The 22,682-nt window shown below is 40.0% G+C and overlaps 2 protein-coding genes across 16 annotated transcripts in view; one reads left to right on the forward strand and one right to left on the reverse strand.

The window, feature by feature from the left end:
- dst (dystonin) overlaps window positions 1–11,578 on the reverse strand; it is a 103,649-nt gene extending 92,071 nt beyond the window's left edge. For 7 of the 14 annotated variants that reach the window (XM_069713963.1, XM_069713968.1, XM_069713966.1 and 4 more), the window contains exons 1-4: window positions 11,170–11,578; window positions 10,805–10,836; window positions 9,444–9,632; window positions 3,469–3,682 (exon numbers count right to left, since the gene is read on the reverse strand). In XM_069713963.1, the coding sequence (XP_069570064.1) occupies window positions 3,469–3,682; window positions 9,444–9,632; window positions 10,805–10,836; window positions 11,170–11,350 (616 nt within the window). In that variant the 5' untranslated portion in view covers window positions 11,351–11,578. Of the gene's footprint in view, window positions 1–2,156; window positions 2,260–3,468; window positions 3,683–4,025; window positions 4,356–9,338; window positions 9,364–9,443; window positions 9,633–10,804; window positions 10,837–11,169 lie in introns of those variants that run through there. The other 7 variants (XM_069713974.1, XM_069713976.1, XM_069713969.1 and 4 more) reach the window with 4 other exon arrangements.
- A 2,617-nt stretch (window positions 11,579–14,195) lies between these two features.
- On the forward strand, window positions 14,196–22,519 carry znf451 (zinc finger protein 451). Of its 2 annotated transcripts, XM_069713990.1 has the most exons (12): window positions 14,196–14,469; window positions 15,837–15,920; window positions 16,035–16,148; window positions 16,962–17,073; window positions 17,402–17,552; window positions 17,661–17,787; window positions 17,910–18,069; window positions 18,395–18,542; window positions 18,675–20,149; window positions 20,233–20,304; window positions 20,621–20,686; window positions 22,382–22,519. In XM_069713990.1, the coding sequence occupies exons 1-12, from the start codon at window positions 14,335–14,337 to the stop codon at window positions 22,420–22,422; spliced, it is 2,685 nt and encodes an 894-aa protein (XP_069570091.1). In that variant the 5' UTR covers window positions 14,196–14,334; the 3' UTR covers window positions 22,423–22,519. The 2 variants fall into 2 exon arrangements, with proteins under 2 accessions (XP_069570091.1, XP_069570092.1); XM_069713991.1 differs by lacking the exon at window positions 15,837–15,920.
- Window positions 22,520–22,682: the final 163 nt, after the last annotated feature.

Here is a 22,682-nt window from a genome sequence, read left to right on the forward strand (position 1 = left end):
CAAAGCTGGACAAAAAATGACAAGCACCCACATAAACATACATTTAACAACACTGATAACAAAGTTACAATATGCCTGCCTAAACTTCTAGTTAGTTATGAAAATGACACAATTTGGTATCTTAATTTGGAGAGAGACAAAACAAAAAGCTACCTTTTGATTTGTAGATGGCTGTTCTGTTTACTGGTCTGTTTGGTTATGTTTGCTTGGTTACTGCTGCTGAATTTGCTATGAAAATGTGTCCCTTTGATACTCTGAGCATCACATGGAGAGAAGCTTGGGGCTCTGGTTGATCACATCGACTGCAGATAAAACTAAAGTAACAATAAAAACATGCTCTTAGCCAGCCCCTTAAGCCTCAACTGCAAAGAGAAAAACAAACTTTTTATGGAAACAATGAATACAGAAGGCTATTTTCATGACCAAGAAGACAAACACTGACAATGATGTAAAGATATTGTTTTGGAGCATTAACATACACTCAAATACACTGCTTACAATTGGTATTGTAAACAATAACTTCTGCAAATAACAACCTCAAAAAACTAAGACATAACTTTTTTCTGAATCTTTTTTTTTTTTTGTAAATCACTCTCCACCACTCAGACACAAACAGTCCACAACTTTTTAAAGAAAAGATGGATTTCTGATGGTTAACTTGTTATTGTCCCTTTTCCCTCCCCTTAACTTGCCCCTAGTCAATGAATGTTGAATTTTTTTGCTGAAACAGTAATAGATCGAATATTGTTTTCTGTCACGAGTAGCTCGTTGTAAACAAAGTTGATGAAAACAGGGGGTTGGAGGTGAGTTTCTTTGAAGGACAGAGAAGCCCACCAGCAAACCTCAAGTTTCTATCAGGAGCAGTCTGTAGCCAAAATAAATCTGTGCAGAATATTATTGAAAAGTAAAAAATATATATATATATTTAGCCAATTTTCTATGACTAAAAAGCAGTGCATATGATAAACTGGGATAAACTGAGATTACAACGCGAAACTAGCATTGCTGTGGGACTTCGACGCTTCAATTTACTGTAAAATTATTGTTAAAATAGATGAAGAAAATAGAAACATTGCCTTACCCCTCTTTGATATGTTCATTGTTCATGTAACAGCTTGAGGCGAGTCAAATATCACCTAAAATCAATATCTAACATGTAAAAACTGCTCGCTGACTAGTTGTGATGGCAGAAAACACACGTAGAAGTAAGCTTGTTGTCTGTTGCAGCTCCTCTGCCTGAAGACAACAACTACAGATTCCTAATGAAGCTCCATCATATGATTCCATTAGAGTCCAGTCAGGGCGTTTAAGCCGTGTAGCGCAGCTGACTAGCCCCGCTGGCTAAAATACTCAACAGCTGAGAGAAAACGCTCACGGCCAGCACTCAGCACAATCATACACCGTATCTGTTATTTATTGTTCTGTTGGTTTACTTTGTTTGCCGAAGTGAAGAGGGAATACAGGAGTTAAAACCGCTGCTGTCAGTTTGAATTCAGCTCCACTGGGTCTCCACAGGCCAGGCCTGAGGACACATGTGGATGGCTTTGTCAAGCTCTGGCTGTCACAGAGACACTGAATAGAGTCGACCTTTTATGTTTGATGGATTTACTCTAATTAATGAGATAGACCCAAAAGGAGCAACCGCATGAAGTGACTTCTGATATGAGCTGAAGCCTTATCTTGCTATGTCACTGTCCTGCCTGCATTGAGACAGCACATAGGTCAGCTAAGTGCTAATCAATGAATTATATCCATCACTGTTCATCCTAAAAATAAACAAATAAATAATTTACATTGTTTAAATCTGCAGAATTTATTTTTCAATCCAGCACAGCTTAATCAATTGTTTTACTAGCCATATTTCAAGCTAAATATTTTCATTGAGCAGCTAAAGAGAAATAATCCTCGAATCTAATGATCAACTATTATCATAAAAACATTATAAGAAAGCCTTTGTCTCGGGCTACTAAAGCTAAATCTAAATGTGATGTCATGCAGGAAATATTCCCATTTTTCCACCGCAGGAATAAAGACACTAAGACCAGCCAGTCACCAGAGAGCGGGGGCAGGCTGACAGTTACCCAACTGTCAAGCAGCAATCAGGCAATTTCTTCCTCGTCCCACAACATGAACATACCCAAGAGTTGTAATCCTACCTTTGTATTTCTCCAATACATCCTCATACGCTTGAAGGTATTCCTGTTCGTCCGAAAGCGCATAAGCCTGCGGTGCGTACTGAGCCATAACCCGGGTTTCACAAACTGGACATTCACCAGCGACAGACAGGGACACAGCGTGTGTGTGCGTGTATGTGTGTGTGCATGTGCGTGTGTGTGTGTGTGTGGATTTGTATGCATGTGTATGTGCTGAGGACCCAAGAGTGATCGGCGCTGTTGTTGTATTAAAGGAAACGCCCTGCAGCCCTCCCTTGTCTGCGGTCTGACCAATAGGCGAGACTTCCTTTCCGGACTTCAGTGGATTGATAGGAAGCACTGCCGGACGTGCTGCGCTGCAAAAAAATCAGCGTCTTAACAGGCCAATGAGTTCAAAACTACATTAAAGTGGCATTAAAGCCGTATGTTAATCACAAGCGCATAGATATAATCAAATGTAACCCTACTGGTCCTTCCAAGCCTAAGTAAGTAAAACGTTATGTTAAAACTACACTCAATTAAATGCTTTTTTTTTTTTTACAGCGTGCACAAAATAAACGCCTTTCCTTATCAGGCTCTCAGTATCCTACACGTACTTTTTTCATTGCTGTCCATCTGCCAGGGACTTCAAGCAACTTTCGGCAGATTTACACGACTACTGTTTGACATTATGTTTGTGTCTTTGCAGGCAAAAGCCCATCGTCTGTCACCAGACTGCCACAGATTCCAGTAAACTGCGAGCTGTCATTTAAAACTTCTCCCGCAACAATCGAGATCTGACGCAACGGATTCCTGATTTTACAACATCAAATAGTGTCAAAGTATCATTATAAACCACTTAACAGCGATAAACTCCCTAAAACAAAGTGAAACAAACAAGCGCTATGTCATTAGGTCAGCCTCATTCCTCTGTCTAAATCAATTGAACTTTAATTCTTAACTGGGTACAGTAAATGCGCCCTTTTCTTGTTTCATGTGAAACAATTATTCTAATAAAAAATGTAATTATACCTTAACATTTTTAAACTGCAGGTTTAATGAAATGGTACACTGTGGCTTAAGGGGAAAATCATAAAATGGCACTGCATATTCAATAATCCTTTGGATAATTTCAAAGCATCACATCCAGAGAGCAAACCAAAATACCATCACATGTGCCACAGCAACATCACAGACCCTCTTTATGTCCCCAAATAAAATACCAGGACAGAATAAATAGCAAATCAAATCCCCATGCAGAATATATTACAGCGTGTTTTTCTCGTTCCTGTGTGTTACCATGTGATAACTTGATTACACGGAGACGGTCCCTCACCTGCGATCCTGAGCACGGCTCTCTCTGCCGGATCCAGGACGGATCCTCCTTGGATCTTCCTCTTGGACCGCTCATGTCTGGGCAGATTCCAGGGTAAAGTGTCCCCGGGTGCCGGAGATGCCGATCCCGATTTAATACTGTAATCATCATCGTCCGAGAAATCCGCCGAGGAAGACATGGAGCATGGGAGGGAAGGATTCCCCGAACTGGAGCTCTGTGAGACAAAAGAAAATGAACAATGCTTGTCTTGATTTCACACAAACACACACACACACACACACACACACACACACACACACACACACACACACACACACACACACACACACACGCAACATAAATGAATGAGCAGCACAGCAACAACACGCTCAAATCCCATTTCCTCCTCACCATCGCAGGTCAAGGTGCGTAATGTGAGCGCATGTTAAATATGAGGACGCTCGGTGACATGAGCCACCAGCTCGCAATGACCCAAAACAATAAAAGATTGAGCCAAATAAAGGCAATGGGAAATCAATAGTATCTGGCTCCCCCGCCAGGTCAACAATAAGACTTACCACTGTATACATGGAGACCTGTCAGCTGGAAGAAAAAAAACCCCACAAAATCCTATTTTGGCGTTATTAGCTTCCACCTTTCAGCCATATATTTGGAAAAGGTGCCACGCCCTTCGAGGGATGCTCCGGTCACGCGTTCGTCCCTTATCGTAGCATTAAAGGCTGTGAGGTGATGTCAGATCTCCAGAGGGCTGGAGGGATGGTACGCTGTGTGCTGTCGAGGCAGAGCTGGACCGTGATGGGAGAGCAGACTGCATGTGTCTGCGCGTCATACCCGGTCATAGCCAAACAACAGCAGCTCCAGCAGCGACGGTGGTGTTAGAGCGCCATCCCTGCACGAAGGTGGGAGGCTACAAACAGCTACCTCAAAAGCGGGGGTAAAAGGAGGACAGGGGCCCCCACACGGCAAGAGCTGCACAACAGATCCACTGGATCCAAACTGCTGAGCCTTTTGACACAATTACACTGCTGTTTACACTGTGGTGTTAACCAATGAATGCAGTGAAAACATTAAATAGTGCCAATTAGTCCACCTGAGGGGGCCATGGGTGCTCATCAAGCTTGCACTTGGTTTTACCAGAAAATATATATATTAGAAGAACTCTTACTCTACTTGCCTATTTCTGGGATTGACAGATTTAGGTTAAATTAATACAAGTCACAACACAATCACTCATGTATGAAATTGTTAATGATTTTTTTGTTGTTGTTGCGGTTACCTGCTGCACCCTGACACACCTGAAATTGAGCAACAGAACAAATACAGGCGAACCTAATGAAGGGGAAGGGTTAGAAAATACCTCTATAATAACTCCTAATTTGCTTAATGAATAAACAGTGATTACATGCAACATAAATCCAACTGACGTGGTCCTGAAAAGTTCAGGTCTTAACTCATGTGTGAACATTAAAAGAATGAGTCAGCACTCCACATTATCTTGATGTTAATAAAATGGTGAACCCGGAGCTAGCGCATGAAATGGAAGTGTGTGGGACAATATTTCTGCCGGGTTAAGGAAAAGGATTTCTGGTTTAAAATAGTAGCTGTCATGGGAACCTGCAGAGCTGATAAAAGCAGCACTCTGTTAATATTAGCAGCCTTTTCATCAGTGCATCACTTTTCATCAGGATTAAACTCAGTCCTCAAAAGGAAGCTTAATGTTGCAATTTTTTTTATCAGCTTTCTGCTTATTCCATAATTCTTCCTTATAAAAAGGAGGGAAAAATACACAATTTGAGGAAAGTTCAAGTTTACTATTATTAAATAATGATTCATTTATGTTGCAACTGAAATGAGTATGTTCTCCAGAATCAATTTTCACTTTATTACATTAAAGAGAAAACTCTACTAAGAACGGTTGACTGATTAAAGGCAATCCCCCATCACTTTTTAAAAGGTTTAGCCTCTCTATTGGGGAGTGTATAAAATCCTTTATTCTTTGTTAATATCTAAATTCTCTCCTCAAGAACTGTTACTGTCAAAAAATGCATATACAGTGGGTACGGAAAGTATTCAGACCCCTTTAAATTTTTCATTCTTTGTTTCATTGCAGCCATTTGCTAAAATCAAAAAAGTTCATTTTATTTCTCATTAATGTACACTCAGCACCACATCTTGACAGAAAAAAACAGAAATGTAGAAATTTGTGCAAATTTATTAAAAAAGAAAAACTGAAATATCACATGGTCATAAGTATTCAGATCCTTTGCTGTGACACTCATATTTAACTCACATGCTGTCCATTTCTTCTGATCCTCCTTGAGATGGTTCTACTCCTTCATTGGAGTCCAGCTGTGTTTAATTAAACTGATTGGACTTGATTAGGAAAGGCACACACCTGTCTATATAAGACCTTACAGCTCACAGTGCATGTCAGAGCAAATGAGAATCATGAGGTCGAAGGAACTGTCCAAGGAACTCAGAGACAGAATTGTGGCAAGGCACAGATCTGGCCAAGGTTACAAAATAATTTCTGCAGCACTCAAGGTTCCTAAGAGCACAGTGGCCTCCATAATCCTTAAATGGAAGAAGTTTGGGACGACCAGAACTCTTCCTAGACCTGGCCGTCCAGCCAAACTGAGCAATCGTGGGAGAAAAGCCTTGGTGAGAGAGGTAAAGAAGAACCCAAAGATCATTGTGGCTGAGCTCCAGAGATGCAGTAGGGAGATGGGAGAAAGTTCCACAAAGTCAACTATCACTGCAGCCCTCCACCAGTCGGGGCTTTATGGCAGAGTGGCCCGACGGAAGCCTCTCCTCAGTGCAAGACATATGAAAGCCCACATAGAGTTTGCCAAAAAACACATGAAGGACTCCCAGACTATGAGAAATAAGATTCTCTGGTCTGATGAGACCAAGATTGAACTTTTTGGCGTTAATTCTAAGCGGTATGTGTGGAGAAAACCAGGCACTGCTCATCACCTGCCCAATACAATCCCAATAGTGAAACATGGTGGTGGCAGCATCATGCTATGGGGGTGTTTTTCAGCTGCAGGGACAGGACGACTGGTTGCAATTGAAGGAAAGATGAATGCGGCCAAGTACAGAGATATCCTGGAAGAAAACCTCTTCCAGAGTGCTCTGGACCTCAGACTAGGCCGAAGGTTCACCTTCCAACAAGACAATGACCCGAAGCACACAGCTAAAATAACAAAGGAGTGGCTTCGGAACAACTCTGTGACCATTCTTGACTGGCCCAGCCAGAGCCCTGACCTAAACCCAATTGAGCATCTCTGGAGAGACCTGAAAATGGCTGTTCACCATCCAACCTGACGGAACTGGAGAGGATCTGCAAGGAAGAATGGCAGAGGATCCCCAAATCCAGGTGTGAAAAGCTTGTTACATCATTCCCAAGAAGACTCATGGCTGTACTAGCGCAAAAGGGTGCTTCTACTCAATACTGAGCAAAGGGTCTGAATACTTATGACCATGTGATATTTCAGTTTTTCTTTTTTAATAAATTTGCACCAATTTCTACATTTCTGTTTTTTTCTGTCAAGATGGGGTGCTGAGTGTACATTAATGAGAAATAAAATGAACTTTTTTGATTTTAGCAAATGGCTGCAATGAAACAAAGAGTGAAAAATTTAAAGGGGTCTGAATACTTTCCGTACCCACTGTAGGTATGGTCACCATACTTTTTTGACGATCTTTGCAAAGTATTTCAAAACAACCAATGATTAACCATTTTGATTAAGTACTTTTGATAAATGTGTTGGTCATCATGTTAAGTAAAGGTAAAAGAGGACCGAACATATTCAGATGCATTTAGAAAATGTTCCTTTTGTGATCAGGTTCATGTAGGCATTGAGCTCAAATCTTCACAAGTGACTGTTTTAGTAGTTCACATAAAATTTAAAAAAAAAAAACAGGACAGCAACTGCTTTGCCTGCAGTGAATAATATGTACATTGTACATTGATCAGGGTCATTTAAAGATATTTAAAAACACAACAAAAATATAGTTTTATTTTTTTCTCACATTGTTGTAACCTACAAATGTAAATTATATCATAAATGATGCGTAACGGACTAATTAAAGGCCTGTGCTAATTACATTTTTAAAATCTTCTCACTTGTCTTTGACATCTCGTGATTTCCTAAATCTCCAAATTATAATTCTCACTGTGGTTCAAATAATTTTTTGAAACTCGTGTGCTCAGAAAAACAATACTGCCTCATTGTTGTTTATCTTTTGCTTCCTGCCAGGTTGAGCATTTCACCTGCACATCAAATGTTTTAATAAAATTGCAAACATTATTTAGTTTGACCTGATGGCAACTAAATATTTGATTTACAGTATCAAAAGTGATAGTAACACACCAATGCTAAATCTTTTCTGATAGCTCGCTCTGGTCAGGTTGTTATGTATCTTGTTTTGCTGAGCATTGCAATGATAAAAAGCACAAAACTGTTTGTTTCAGTTATGTACAATATTGCAACACAACTGAGGAGGCTGCAAAACGTCTGCACCGGTCAAAAGGTTACTTTGAACAGTTACTCAGTTCAAACATCAAACAAGACTTGACACAGCAGTAAAGTCTTGTACTCACTAAGAATGTTAAATAGTAGTAACAGCTACAGACCTCTGCAGTAGGGATAAAAGCTGGGTATGAATAAAATCAGACACACTTACAAACACCCAAAGATTTGGTGGGTTTGTAAATGTGGGATTAGACTTCCTTTATCTAAAACTATAGAAAACCTGTTCTTGGATAAGAGCAGCAGTACATATAGAAAGCCCAACCAACCAAAGGACTTCAATGTGCCGATGTGTATCGTTCCCATAAGTAACATATTTCCAGCTGAGGCCCTGTGCTTCTTCAGTTCTGTGTTCCTATAGTCATGCGTTTCCTTTCAGGTGAAAGAAATTACCAATATGTGGGTCGAGTGTTGTCTCTTTCCTCACCTCATTTTTTAACTGCAGAATCTGAAACTGATAAAAGTATTGAAGGGTGACAAGGCACTTTTGTTTGGAAGCAGTGCAGCTAATTTCTCGACTAATGTAAAGGAAATGAAAAGTTGAAGATGTACAACTGCGGTGAGTTAACAGGGAGTGACGAATACATACCGTGCTTCCATGTCAACATAGTAAACTGTTAAAGACTCAGAATGAATCAAAAAGGACACAAACGAGCGTGCATACGGGATGAATACAAACTAAGGAAAATCAAAAGATATCACAGGATCATTTGGATGATTATCATTTGAAATTAAGCTGGAACCAGTAAAATAAGAGCTGATTATTATTAATGTATATACTGTGATTTGTTGGTGCAGTAAATTCATTGCAACTTGTTAATTACCAATGCTGCAGCACTGTCAGAAGTTGCATGTTAATGTAAAACCACTGGGTCATGGTGGTCCTCAAGAATATAGCGAATTCATGGTGTAATTTGGTGATCAGCCAATAATTGTTATTATGCAAACCTTGTATTTGGCTAAATGTATTGTTGAAATTGTACAATCTAGAACAAATGTACTGCACATTTTTTGAAACAAAAAAAACGTGAAATGGTTCATGCCAAATCTACAGGATTTATTGGACCCTTAAAATGACCCTTTTAAAAGGAAGCCTTATGTTATTTTGAGCTAAACCTGCAGTTTTCATATGTTGGAAGAGAAAATAAAACCTATCTTCACCTATTAAAATGCTAATTTATATCAATATTTGTCATACAATGATCAATAATTAAACAATACACCTTGGGATAAAAGGTTCCAACACAGTAACATTTCATTTCATAGGACCCAGAAAGAGACCATCCTTCAACAACATCTGCCCTCTGTCCTATTGAGCAAGTTACCACTCCTTACCGGCTTCAAAGGCACCCTGATGTCCCTGTGGAGGGAAGCAAGCACAAAAAATAGTATCATTTCATCATCAGTATCAATCATGGTTTCCGTAAGGGGAGTACCTACAGGTTTACGTGTAGGGGTGACTTGTACAGACTGGTAAAATTCAGGCAGGACTCTCTTCTTCACTTTGCGTTTTCTTAGAGTCGATGATGAATCAGGTTCACTCTCTGGAACCTCGACCAGATTGGGCTTTTCTTCTGTCACTCGGGCATGTATGCTCCTCCTTGAGTGACGTGGACTGTGCCTGAAGCCCTGGGAAAAATCAACAAATGTCAAGCTGGGAGGAGATCGTGCATTCAGCAGACGTGGCAGGAGAAATTAAAATCTCTCATATCATGAATAACCATTGTCACACAGTTCAGGTTTATTAAACTACAGGGGAACTGCCATGACTTTATGCATCTAGATATCAGTCACTAGTGTTAGGGACTGATGATAGAGAAACTCCATGATTGTATCCATTTCATTTTTCTTTATAGGAGCCGTTTATCGAGGGACTTATTGTGATAAGATGATTACAGAGGATACTGTTTACAACATAAAGGCTCTACAACTATCCCACTGTGTCCTTGAATATGATACTGAATCCGTAGCTGCAGTACTGAGTCAGTAGGGATTCACCATCCTGTGGTTCAATAACATGACCCACAAAGGAAGGCAAGCTTTTGCTATGGTAACTTGGTAAGCTTACATTTTAAGCATTAGTATATTAAATGGAGATGCACTCTATAGCAATACAACTCATAGACATGGCACTTTCAATAAATAAATGATCTACTAATAGTTACTTTAAATTTGCTAGGATTACTTTCAGTTTTAATACAATTTCAAAAAAGCCTTTTCATAGGCCATGTCAGGAGGATCAATTACTGCCACACAATTCGGTCCAAAATAGTTTTTTTTTCCATATGTTTAATTATAATTTTGGGGGTGGTAGTGGTTTTAATGCGTTTTTTGAATTCTGAAGTACACATACGACATACGGGTTTTGAAGTGTCCTAGTTTTATTTTGAAAGCAAAATGCGTAGAACGGAAACGCATCGAATGAAGCTGAAGTGGTTGCATTCAGACAGTATCAAAATATGATGGCAAATATACAATAACTATATCATAAAATAAAAGCTTAGATCAGCTCACTTGCATTTGTAACCCACGCGATTATGAGGCAGTAAAGAGTTTTGACCCACCTTAAAGAATGAAACTGCAAAATCACCTACATTATTTATTGATAACACATGCGCATTGCGCACAGCAGTCCCTAAAATAGTCATGCAGTCCTCGAGATTGGTCCGAAGAAACGGAATTAAGGGGAACGCACTTGTTAAACTACTTTAGGCAGCATGTCGTCATTCGAGCTTCTACACATTTAACTCATTATTTCGCCAAAATAGTGACAAGACCATAATGGAAAAAGTTCATCCTACCTCTGATCGGAAATGGTGCGTTCGGAGGCCAACTACAGGACACATAATAAATGTTATAGTCTAACAATTCAACTTATATATGACATTTTTTTTTTGTATCATAAACTATGCACTCGTTTAAAATATGATCAACTTCCAAGATAGTACAGGCTAAACCAAGATCCCTAGCTGTATTCACGCACATTAAACACCTCCACGAAAGTCGTGTTTGTCTCATCTTAAGAGCTCAAACTGCAGAAGTCAAACTGAACTCTACTGATCGCTAGAACACTGCTCACAAACAAGATAATGAACTCGTACAGAATATTCATGTCCAGAAATGAGCTGTCGGGATGAGGAGATGCGGCTGGCCTTGCACTACTCACCGCGGCTCTTGGAGCGTCCGGAGAGCACCGATTTTATTGGATGCTTCCCATTACGGAGCCTGCGATGCCAGCAGCAGAAAAACAAGATTGTCGCAATAGTCCCGAGCAAAAGCAACAATAAGAGCAGCACACATTGAATGCTGTACGGCCTTAGCAGCACCAAAAACGCCGCAGCGATCATCGTAAGGCGGGATGTAGGGCAGCTCCGGCAGCCTCAGACAGCTGGCTCTCCTCTCCTGCCGTTAAAACGCCGAAAGCTCGAGATGAGACTCAAGACACTCGCTGACATACGTGAGACATCACACAGCAAAACCGTGGAAAAGCGTGTTGGTCCAAAGAGTACAGTCCAGACTATTGATACCATTAATGCGAGGTACAATGCATGACTCAGCAGAGGCGCAAGTTTTATTTATTTATTTTTCCACAGGGGCAGGGAGAGTCAGCAGATTCATCCCAGCATCGCCGTAATCTGCTGCAGAGCGGTCTGTTAAAAAAAGGATAACGTTGTGATGGTAATTACAAAAGTAGGCTACTCATAATTCATATAGACCTTTTGGTTGTCTGCACAACTCAACAGTCTACAGGGCCAGTTCATAGGCACATATTCTTTATTGTAATCTATTATATATATTATATATATATATATATACACACACACAATGGTACCACCACAATGTCTGTCTGATATTTCCTGAATAGGCCTTCTTGCCATCTCTGCAACATACATCATGTACTGACAGGCAGAAATGAGACAGTTGCTATTTAGAGACACTTTGAGGATTAGGGAGGGGAGGGGGGAAAAAAAAAAGCAGATAAACCGACTCTGGTGGTAATCCAACATGGGTTATGTAATTTTTGGATGAACCGGTACCGTTTTTTTTTTCTTCTGTCAGATGAAAGACTCTGGGAGGCAAATTGAGACTGGAAGAAAACAAAGTTTTATTTGTAATCTTAAAAGGGTAGTATGTTAAACATGTGTTTACAGGATATGCAATAACCATATTGTCTGTGTATGTCAAATTTAATCCATATACACAGTCATCCAAAACCATACATTGCATGAGTTGATACATTTTTACATAATATACTAAATAGAGATTAATACGCCATGTATGACAACATAAATATATATATATGCACCTGTAACATCTAATACAATCCAAAACAAAGGCTCAGACACAAATTCTACCTTTACCAACAGAACATTTCATTTTCATTTCCTATGAGGTAATGATAAACGTTTGAAGATGCAGCTTGCCGTGGTGTTGAACTGGACTCCATCATAATGAGGCGTGTTTCTACATTTTTTTTTTTTTGCCCACCCCATTTGCACACGTTTCCAAATATGATTTTAAACAAAAATTTAAAAAAGTATTCCTTTTTGAAGCAAAAATGTACACATTATATTGTGTGTTTTATGTGTATAAAAGTGGTGTACCAAATATTCAGTTGTGATCATAAATGTAAATATAGACACTTACATGAACACTTGTTATTCATTACTCCCATTTTCCCGAGTAGCCAGATACCTGCCTGGTTGTTTGCTTGCTTCCTTCGTGGCTCCTGGTTTGAATCCAGGTCATTTCAGAAAGAGGTTTGAATTTGATGCTGCAAAATGACACGTGTGTTTTAAGGTGTTTGGCTGCAACACGGAGGTGATTCCCACATAGCTGCAACCCATTATTGTACAATCATTGTTAAAAAAAAATATATATATATATTTCTAAATATAGTACCTGTTCCTAAATGACCACACATATTTAAGTCAACCAAGTTGCATGCAATGACATAAAATACTGTAATATCAGTGACAGAAACTTTTGGCATAATTTAAAAACATGCAACGCGTATGAATACAGTTACATATAATAATACATATATCGTTAGCAACAGCATTTCACTCGGGGCCGGGATGAGGTAAGAGCACATGGGCGGGGTTTGTTCTCGTTTTAAACAACCAATGACCCCGTCCTTGCGGCACACTCCGCGTACAAAAGGAGCGCACACATGACGTCGCAGACCGGACGAGCTGCGTTTACGTCTATTAATAGCAACTCTGTCAACGGAGGAGTCAAAAAGAATAAGCAGCAGGTATCGTGATACTCACCTTGAGAGATTTGTTCATTTTAAACCATATTTGATTAACCCCAAAAAGCAGGTCAACCTGTGGCGGAACATTAAGCGACCGCAAACATCAAAGAGCTAAGCTAACGTTAGCTGACTTAGAGCCCCCCACGTGTTCCGGACTGTTGATGGTGTGAAGCACCCGTTTCCAGATTTCGCCGCGAATAAAGTAGTTCACCAGGCGGCGGTACAAACCCATTTGAAGATGAGCGGACGTCTTAAGGGTGACAGGATTGTGCTTCAAGTCGATGCCGAGTGAAACACGACTTGTACGGTACCATTACAGCTAAATGCCCCCTTTTTTTTCTTTTTCTTTTTTTTTTTTTTTCCCCCCCGTCTCGCCTTCCGGCGGTCCTTGAACGTTCCACTTCTTCTTCGCTTGACTTTTTGAAGTGGCGTTCAGCAGCTCGGAGCTCAGTCCTGCCCCCTGCTGGTTTCAAAGGTATGTCGCAACAACACTGATTTAAGACCGCGGCGATCCACCTCCCGCCTCCAGTGCGGAGCACACAAGAGGAGGAGCGCTCTGGCGGCTAAACGGGGAATACATTATGCCCCATGTTGGATTTTTTTTATTTTTTTTTACATGGGTTGGATTGAGTTTTAATGTAAGGGACCCGCACTACACTGCTGTAAATCGTGTTGTTTTTTTGTTGTTGTTACTTCGCACAAGCCTAACATCGACACGAAGTTGCCTGAACGGTTGCTAAGTATTAAAAACCCGCCATCCGGTCGATAATACTACGTTTTTAAAATGTGTGCAACGTTAACTTGATACGAGGATCATACTCTGGCAACCTGCTGAGCCAGCGATGCTGTTTTGTCAAACTGGCTAAAACCTAATGCATCTATTAATGCAGCCGGACAACATCCACGCACTCCGTCCTGCTGTTCGTAGTTGGTCCACCTTTATGAAGCGTATTATAAAACAGGCACTGATGTACTCTTTTTTTTTTGTCTGCAGGCCTAAAGTTGAACGACCGCTGTGGTCTGTCGCGCTTATTAACCAGTGCACGGTCCCCTCGATCCTCTCGTGTCGGATGCATGCTCAAAGTGAGGGCTGCAGCTTCAAAATTGACATTTAGTATGTCGTTTTTCCACAGAAAAAAAAAAAAAAAAATGTCTTCTCCAATTCAAGCAGATGAAGATGATGTGGGAGAAGAAGTGGAGTTTGTATCGGTAAGTCATGTGCACGCTTCATCTGTTAAAAAAACAACAACAACAACATGGTTTTAATGATAAACATAATCAACAGCAATTGCTTCATTCCAGTCGGGGTAAATTTCAATGGGCTAAATCTGCAACACCATTTTTAATGTGGCCTGATGATCAGACTGGATTGCCATGTGACTTTATTCATTAATGTATAACGTTTGATTCATTGCTCAAAATGAGCTGCAGCTTGTTCCATATACTGTGTGGCTGTAGCGATGATTGAGAAATAGATCATCTCTCTTTTCAAAGTTGTGTTAAAATTTGGAAATCACCCTTTTTTTTCTTTTTTTTTTTTTAAACTTTGTATAGGTTTTGTAGTTTTCTATGGATTTATAGATGTACATTGCAGAGCAGTGGTCGTATTTGGACAGTTTAAAATGTTTGGTGCTGCAGGCTTTTTAGTTAGACTTCTACATTACGGTGCCAATTATCAGCTTTGAATTGAGTGGGTTTGAATGAATACAGAAAACGGTGTGTGGGCGATATAGCTATTAAATACAGCAGTGCCCAGATTTAAGGGGTTCAAAAGTAGATACTTGACTACTATATCTGTCTTGGACAGTGTTGTGTCATTTCAAAGTTAGCTGTGGGACACAATATGTCTGTTAATATGAGGATTAGAGCTGCAATAATTAGTAGATGTATTTCTTGGTTAATGAACAGAAAATGAATCCCGAACCGGTTTGATAATTGATTAACCTTTCTTTTTTTTTCTTTTTTTTTATGAAAAAAGTGCAAAAATCTCTAATTCCAGTTCAATAAACATTATATATTTTGGTTATGGACTGCTGGTCAGGATACAACAAGACATTTTAGGCTATGCCTTCTCCTTACGAAAACACTGGTAAACATGTTCTGACAATTAAAAGACCAAACAGCTGATTAATGAATGAGAAAAGAATTGACATATAGATAGATAATAAAAGTGATTGTTGATTGTAGCCATAATGAGGGTCAAAGAGATGACCATGCAAGTGAAGAGAATAATAAGGCTAAAGAAAAAAATCAATATAAAATGGAGTTGGTTTGCCAAAAATCGATAGATGGGTGGAATATGTTTGACCAGCAAGTCAATAACCTGATCTCAGTCTGATTGTGTATCTGTCCAGTTACTTTTGAACCTCTAAACTTTGGACCCTGTGTGTTTTTAAAGGGCTACATCTCTCACACTGTGATCTTTATTAAAGCTTTAATATCCGCCATTTTATTTCAAATGAAATGTGTTAAAGCACAGAACCTGAAGAACAAATATGTGTAATTGACCAACTATGAAAGGGCTTGTCCAGCTCTGTGTTTTATAACACTGACATGGTGTCTTATGCGTCCTTTAGGAGGGTCCTCTCAGACCAGTGGTTGAATGTATTGATCTGTTGAGTGATAGTGAAGATGAGGGATGTTCATCATTAGGAGTCACGGTGAGCGTCTACATAGAATATCGATTTATTAGATTTTATGAATACCTGCCTGTAGGGCTTTCTGAATACGTCATTCCATTTTTTTTTTAAATTTTTCTTTTTTGTCAACTGCAGCTTGAAAATAAAATCACGCGACATAAAGCGCGTGTCACATCTACACTCGACAGACTGGCACACCAGGTGGCTCTGGAGAAAAAGGAACGGGCAGATAAATGTCGAGCATTCAAGGTAAGGTTGCTTCTCATAAAGTGGGTGCCATCGTTTGTTCAAGTGTAAATAAGCTATTGTATTGTAGCAGGTTGCCTTCTTATTTAATGTCCGATATTTGTCTTCATTTTGTTGCTTCATTGTGTATTAAAAAGCAAAATGTTGTGATCATCAGAAAGAAAAAAATTGTATAAAGATAAAATGGTCGTAATGCACGCAATTTTTAACTTAAAATTTGTATGTGTACAGCACTGAGATCAAATGTATTCTGCTACTGTTTCTTTATTTAGCACAACATTTACATTGGTGAAGTAAAGTAGATAATGCCTTCCTGTGGGATCTACCCTGAATACAAATTTAAAATGCTTATATAAAAAGCTGTGATAGCCTAATATTTTGTAATTATAGTCTTTTATGTATAATGTACTCTGCAAAAAAAAGAAAAATTCATATCTTTGTCAGAAAACTCCAGTCTGTCACTTTTTATAAATAACAGTTTTTACTTTGATTTTCATGTAAAGACTGACTGTAGCTTTAAGTGCCCAGTAGGATGGCTCTGTGAATTCAGGCCAGTTCTGGCAGCAACAGTGCCACCCTGTGGCCCCAATAGATAGAATACATATGACTGTACCAACCTGCACTACTAAATTAAACCAATAACAATGTATTTACTCTCAACAGCATTACAATGCTGGTCACTTAGATAACTAATATTAAACACTTTCTGTTTGTTTTTTGTTTTTTGTTTTTTACCGACGTGTATTTCATATAAGGCAGATATAAAGATGTGTTAGGATATGTTACGACGCTGTTGTCTCTTTGTCTCTTTTTCAGGAGAAGCAGATCTTGCAGAAAGCTCATGGACAGCAGGAGTTGGCATTTAGTTCCCCAAATGGAGTTAATCAGGAAGCAAGGCACTGTGTGGACATGTGGTTAAAGATGCCAGGTAAAAAAAAATAATTAAATCTATATCAGAAATCCTTTGCATAATCACTGACATTGTCATTTGCAAATAACTGTGTTTGACTTGACTCAAGCCAGTAAACCATGTTTTTCTGTCATGTCGTGTGTGTGTGTGTGTCATATTTGTATCAGTATGTGCTTTTGTCCTGCTGCAGTGACCCATTTCCATTGCTAGATGGATTATGTAATGTGTTTTAAACAGATTGGCATGTGGATGAGACAATACTGTATTACTGTGCCACCACTGAAGTTGTGTCAGTTGACTGACTCAAAGTGTGAGACTTGTCCTGCTGTACTGTTGTGTTGTATAGGTCTTCAGCCTGGAGTGATCAGTTCTGGTTCTGGAAGAAGACGCAGGCCTGTTTCTTTCCCCAGCAACAGTTCAACCAGACACACGTGTCCAGTGATTAACTGCGGTCGAGTTTATGACAATGCTTCCCTCCTTGATGGGCACTTGAAAAGGTAATCCGTAACTGTTCATGTCAGCATAACCATCATGCCTTCATTGATTTTTCTGGGTACACATATGACTATTTTATGTATGTGTTGAGTACATGACCTTGTGTGCAGGTTTGATCACTCCCCTTGTGACCCAGCAATCAATCTTAAAGGAAGTCCGTCTGAGTTCTTTGCCTGTGTTGCCTGTGGTCAACATTTTCTGACTAAAGAAGCTTGGAGGAACCATCTTGAGTCTAAGGTTTATGCACTTTTCTCAATGTGCTTTGAATGATTCATTAATTACATATTGTTTAATAGTAGATCATAACTATTAATCTGCAGTGGTACAACAATTCTGAATTATGTTGTTTTCACTCCTAGGTGTCCTCCTCTCGTGCTGATGGTCACAACATTGATCAGCACTATCAACGCATCGTGTGTTTTGCTTGTCCTGCTTGCTACCTCCTCTTCAACCTCAGAGACGAGTGTCTCCAGCACATGTCAACCAAAAACCACTTTACAGAGTCACTCGCCTTGAATGGTAAGGTTTTTAAAATTTCAGTATAGCTCCAAATCACCTAAATGAACGGGCACGGGGAAGAGAAAATGTAGTTATTATTGGAAAAACAAATTGTTTCATCAGTGCAGGTGTACGGATTTACTAATTGATGCATGTGTGTCTGTACTACTGAATGTATTTCTTGCACACAAGTGATTGTATTCTTCCATTCTTGAAAAGGTTTTTATGTCCCAAGTTTCCAATGCATACTAGATAAGGGGAATTTTCTAAATGAAACAAACTCCATAAGACAGGAAGGTATTATATGAGCAAGATTACATTTACCTTTCACTTTTTCTTGTTAAAGAAACCAGAGGAAGAGCTCTTCCTGTTCCTGTCCCACAACATGTAAAGAATCGTCTCGTCACTTTGTGCAAGGCTGCAACGTTCAGTGTCCGATGCTCTTTATGTCACAAAGTACTGATGTCACATAAAGTAGCTCAAGCTCACTTCAAGTAGGTTTCATTATGATTTTTTTCAGTGCACGTATTAGTATCTTTTGATATTGTGTTTGTATAGCAGACACTGGTCTTTTGTTGGTCAGATTTTGAACTGGTCTTTTTTTTTTTCTCTCTTTTCTCTTTCAGTGTGTACTGCAGACAGGGCTGTGCTGTGGCCATGGCTGACCAAACCGTAATGCAAGTAATGAAGCAGCTGCAAGTGCGAGGACAGTGTTCCCTCTGCTGTAAAATCTTCCTTAGCCAAGCTGAAATTGAGAGACACAAAGAATCGATGCAGCACGATGTTGAGGTCAACCAAACAATGGCAAAAGCACTTCTTCAGCACTGCCGGTTTAGTGAAATTCAACACACCCACAGGACCTCAGAGGCACAGGAGAAAAGACAGTCCACTGTCCTTGACGCACCTTTTCAAAAAAGAAGCATGAAGAGGAGTGATGGTGATGGTTTTCAAGCCAAACGGAAGAGACCGAGTCCAAGAATGAATGCCGGCAGCAACAGGACTTTAACAACAGCATGGTACTGCGAGTGCGGCCTACAGTTCTTGGAGGAGACTGCAGCCAGTAAGCATCTACTGGCTGTGAACCAGATTTTCCATCAGTGCGGTGTGTGTGGCAAACACATGGGGGAGTCTTCAATTACCCGCCTGCACATGAGTCGCTTTCATGGCGGCGCGCATCTCTCCAACTTCCTCTTCTACTGCCGCAAGTGCAGCGTGGAAATGCCCCGATATGAAGACATCCTGTCGCACGTTTCGGAGGGTCACAGTGGACACACCTACTTCGCCGAACAAGAAGTGCCCGAAGAGCTGGTCGCAGTCATCAATGCCAAGCCATCGACCAGCAACAAAGTCGCCCCGCACTCGTCCTCTGCAGCCAAAGTCCAGCAGAACGCAGCCGAGACATCTTCTTTAAAAGTACAGAACTCATGGATGTGCAGGATGTGCGAGGACATCTTTGACTCCGAGGCAACAGTCCACAAACACTGCAGTGACATGAGCAGTCACAGCTTTCAGAGGTTCATCTGTGGACACTGTCCTCAGAAGTTCTTTAAAGAGTCTACTGTAAGGAGACACTGTATGAACGAGCATGACGGGCAGATACAGAGCTCCTATTTCTGCGGCCTCTGCGACAGCATGCAGTTCGAATCCGAGGGCGAGTTCTTGGAACACTACATGAGCCTTCACAGTAAGGACTACTACTGCATGGATGACGCCGAAGTCGTTCAGCCCGCTGCGGCAGAAAGGACCAGTCGGCTTACGTGCCCATGCATGGCTTCAGAAGGGAGCAAAGAGGAAATGAAAGGCACTTATACACAATGCATGAGGAATCTGACCGCTGAAGGAAGATGTCATTATGTTTGCGCTCCCTGTGCTGTATCTGTGCCATCATACGCACAGATAAAGACTCACGTCCACACAAAACACACGGCCTTAAACCTGGATAAGACCTTTGATGTCGAATGCAAAGTTTGCCAGGAGAGTTTCACGGGTGTACCGGGTTTCCATAAACACTATCACTCCCGACACTGCACGCTGGAACCCTGCACGAGCTCCAGGACCTGCAGGAAAGACCTGGCTGTGGAGATCCAACCAGCCGACAATGGTAAATCAATTAAGATGATTGATATTTATGGTCTATGTTTGCATTCGGCTTTTAAATTCCATTTTTTAAACTGTCATTTGCAGAGATTGAAGAAGGAACACGGGTGAAGACTTTGAACAGTGTTCAGGCCGACAACGAGAGTGAAGCTCATGAAAGTAAGTTATAAACTATAACTTGTCACCGTTTAACTCGCACCTCAGAGAGATGAGTAAATACAGACCAAACACCAAATACATACATACTTAACTTTGTTTCAAACGTATGAAATATGTGCGACATAAAACCCTAATACGGGTCAGTTTGTCAGTTAAATTAACAGCAGACACACTATTGATCTGCAACGTGAAAGTTCTGAATGCCTTATAAACAACGTGTGATGCGGTATTATATTTACAATGGATTGTTTTAATATAGTAACTTATGTCGACTTTTAATAGATTAGCTGCTCAATTATTCTGTATTGTATTACAGATGAATCGGATGAAGAAATGAGCCATGCACCGTCTTCGAGCGCAGAAGAAGCGAGAGAGTCAGCAGGTATGTGTTTATATGGTTGACCATGTAATCCTTGTGTTTCCCCCCCCTGAGAAGAACAGTTTAGACTTTATAAATCACTGCAGCTTTATGTCCCAACAGCTGCATTCTCTACTATATTCTACTCGCTTTTGTAGAGTTTGCTGTATTTCTCTTTATGTACCAGTCTCTGACCGTGAAATATTTCACAATAATAATTTTAGATGAAGAAAATTCTGTCTGATAAATATTCCTTGAGTGTTGCTCTCAGTTGTGAGGAAAATGTGATGCACTCTTCTTAACTGTTCAGTTTCCTATCAAAGCACCATATGTGATACACACCACAATTAAATGGAGATAAACACCCATTACAGTGTATAAAGTACTGACTGCTATGGTTGTGCTGCATGTTAAGGAAGGGAAATGTTGTCAGCACAGTTCCAGTTGTCTGAAGACTATTAAGTTTGTCTTTGCAGTGATAAGATGGACAGTGGCCCCAAAAACATATGTGGACAGATGGTTCCATGAAGTCCAGAAAATGTTAAATATGTTCAGAACGACTGTAAATTTAAAAAAAATTCTAAGAAAATAGATCAGTCAGGTTGAGATTTCAGAGAACATTAAGATACATCTCGAAATGACTTAAGTATTTGAGGTACTCAGAAGCATGAGTTTTCCACAGATGCAATATTTGAGTTATGAAGCAAAACTCTACATGAGTAGAATTACAATATATTAGCTTAACATTCAACAAAAATGTAACTTCTATAGCCGAAAACGTCAGCAAACACATCACAACTTGTGAACTCGGGGCTGAGCGATAGTTTTTTATTTCCGACGTCGTGAATACCACGGGAGAGGTGCGTTAATGGACTCTTGAGAACTTGAGAGGGAGAACTTGTGGCTTAGAACAAAATACACACAAAAAAAACCTGCAGCAGACTGTACTACGTTGTTGTGTGAAAAAACAAGAAAAAAAACAAGCGAGAAACAGCAGTAAGAGATCTACAAGAATTACCAGACACAACTTAGTTCACCGACCATTTGAGGCGGGATCAGCGGGTATAAGAACAGCGTACCAAAGCATACCAGCCGCCTTTTGAAGGAATGTTTTGCCCCGGAGTAAAATCAAAGTCTTAGACGGGCTCTCCCAGAGCTCTGACCTAAATCCTTCACACCTGAGGGATGGCATGGAGAAGAAAATCCTAGTTTGTCGAAGCTCCAGTTGGATGGACTGAAATCTTTGTTGACTGAAACATGGAGGAAACTTTCACCACAGCTGTCAGAGAAACTGGATGTTTCCATGGCCAGATGTTGTCAAACAGTTCTGCAAGCTAAAGGAAGGCAAACTAGTTTGTCAGTCAAACATTGTTTTGGGTGTAAAAATCATTTTTCCTCGTCATTTTAAACTGTATGTGGTTTAATTATTTAATACCTCCACAATTTTTTTTTGTATATATATATATATATATATATGATGTAATCAAATGTTTTACATATTGAAGTGAGCTCACATGTTCATATAGTTTGAATGAATTGTAGGAGCTGCAAAAGATTATAAACGATCAAATGTTAGTGTACTTAAGGCTGAAGAAGAAAAGACAATCTCACAATTACAAATAGGTCGACAAAGTTTCTCCGTGTTGTTACAATGCCGTTGTAAATCAGTGTTCTTTAGAGATCCTCATGTTCTGCTCCTTTTTTTTAAATTTTTTACAGAGTTGGAAGAAGCGCTTCAAAGAAGTCTTCTGGAGTTCTAAAGACTTGGTTGTTTTTAATGTGATATCCTGTTCATTGGATAATGTTTTGTATGAGGTAATTGTTCAGAATGTAAATAAATATTAGTTGTTGTTTTAACGTTTGCGATATTTTTCCGTACCTGCAGCGCAGCGCACCGACCGGCTCCCACCGTTGTGGGTTGATTGTACGTTGATGCAGTTGATTTGTGCACGGTCCTCTGTTGTGAAGACTCAACACATCGGTGTGTCGACATACAATCTGTGCTATTAGATGGCATCGA

The sequence above is a fragment of the Brachyistius frenatus genome, unplaced genomic scaffold, assembly GCF_029030835.1.
Source record: "Brachyistius frenatus isolate BFR_SWC_R1_liver_20210118 unplaced genomic scaffold, ASM2903083v1 Contig_124, whole genome shotgun sequence".
NCBI classification, from domain to species: Eukaryota; Metazoa; Chordata; class Actinopteri; family Embiotocidae; genus Brachyistius; species Brachyistius frenatus.

What these genes read in the sequence shown, in the direction of transcription:
- znf451 (XM_069713990.1), top strand. Translation starts at nt 14,335, where the DNA reads ATGCTCAAAGTGAGGGCTGCAGCTTCAAAATTGACATTTAGTATGTCG. An exon ending in AAGAAGTGGAGTTTGTATCG is followed by an intron (nt 14,470 to 15,836) that starts GTAAGTCATGTG and finishes TGCGTCCTTTAG; the next exon opens with GAGGGTCCTCTCAGACCAGT. An exon ending in AGAGTCACTCGCCTTGAATG is followed by an intron (nt 18,070 to 18,394) that starts GTAAGGTTTTTA and finishes TTCTTGTTAAAG; the next exon opens with AAACCAGAGGAAGAGCTCTT.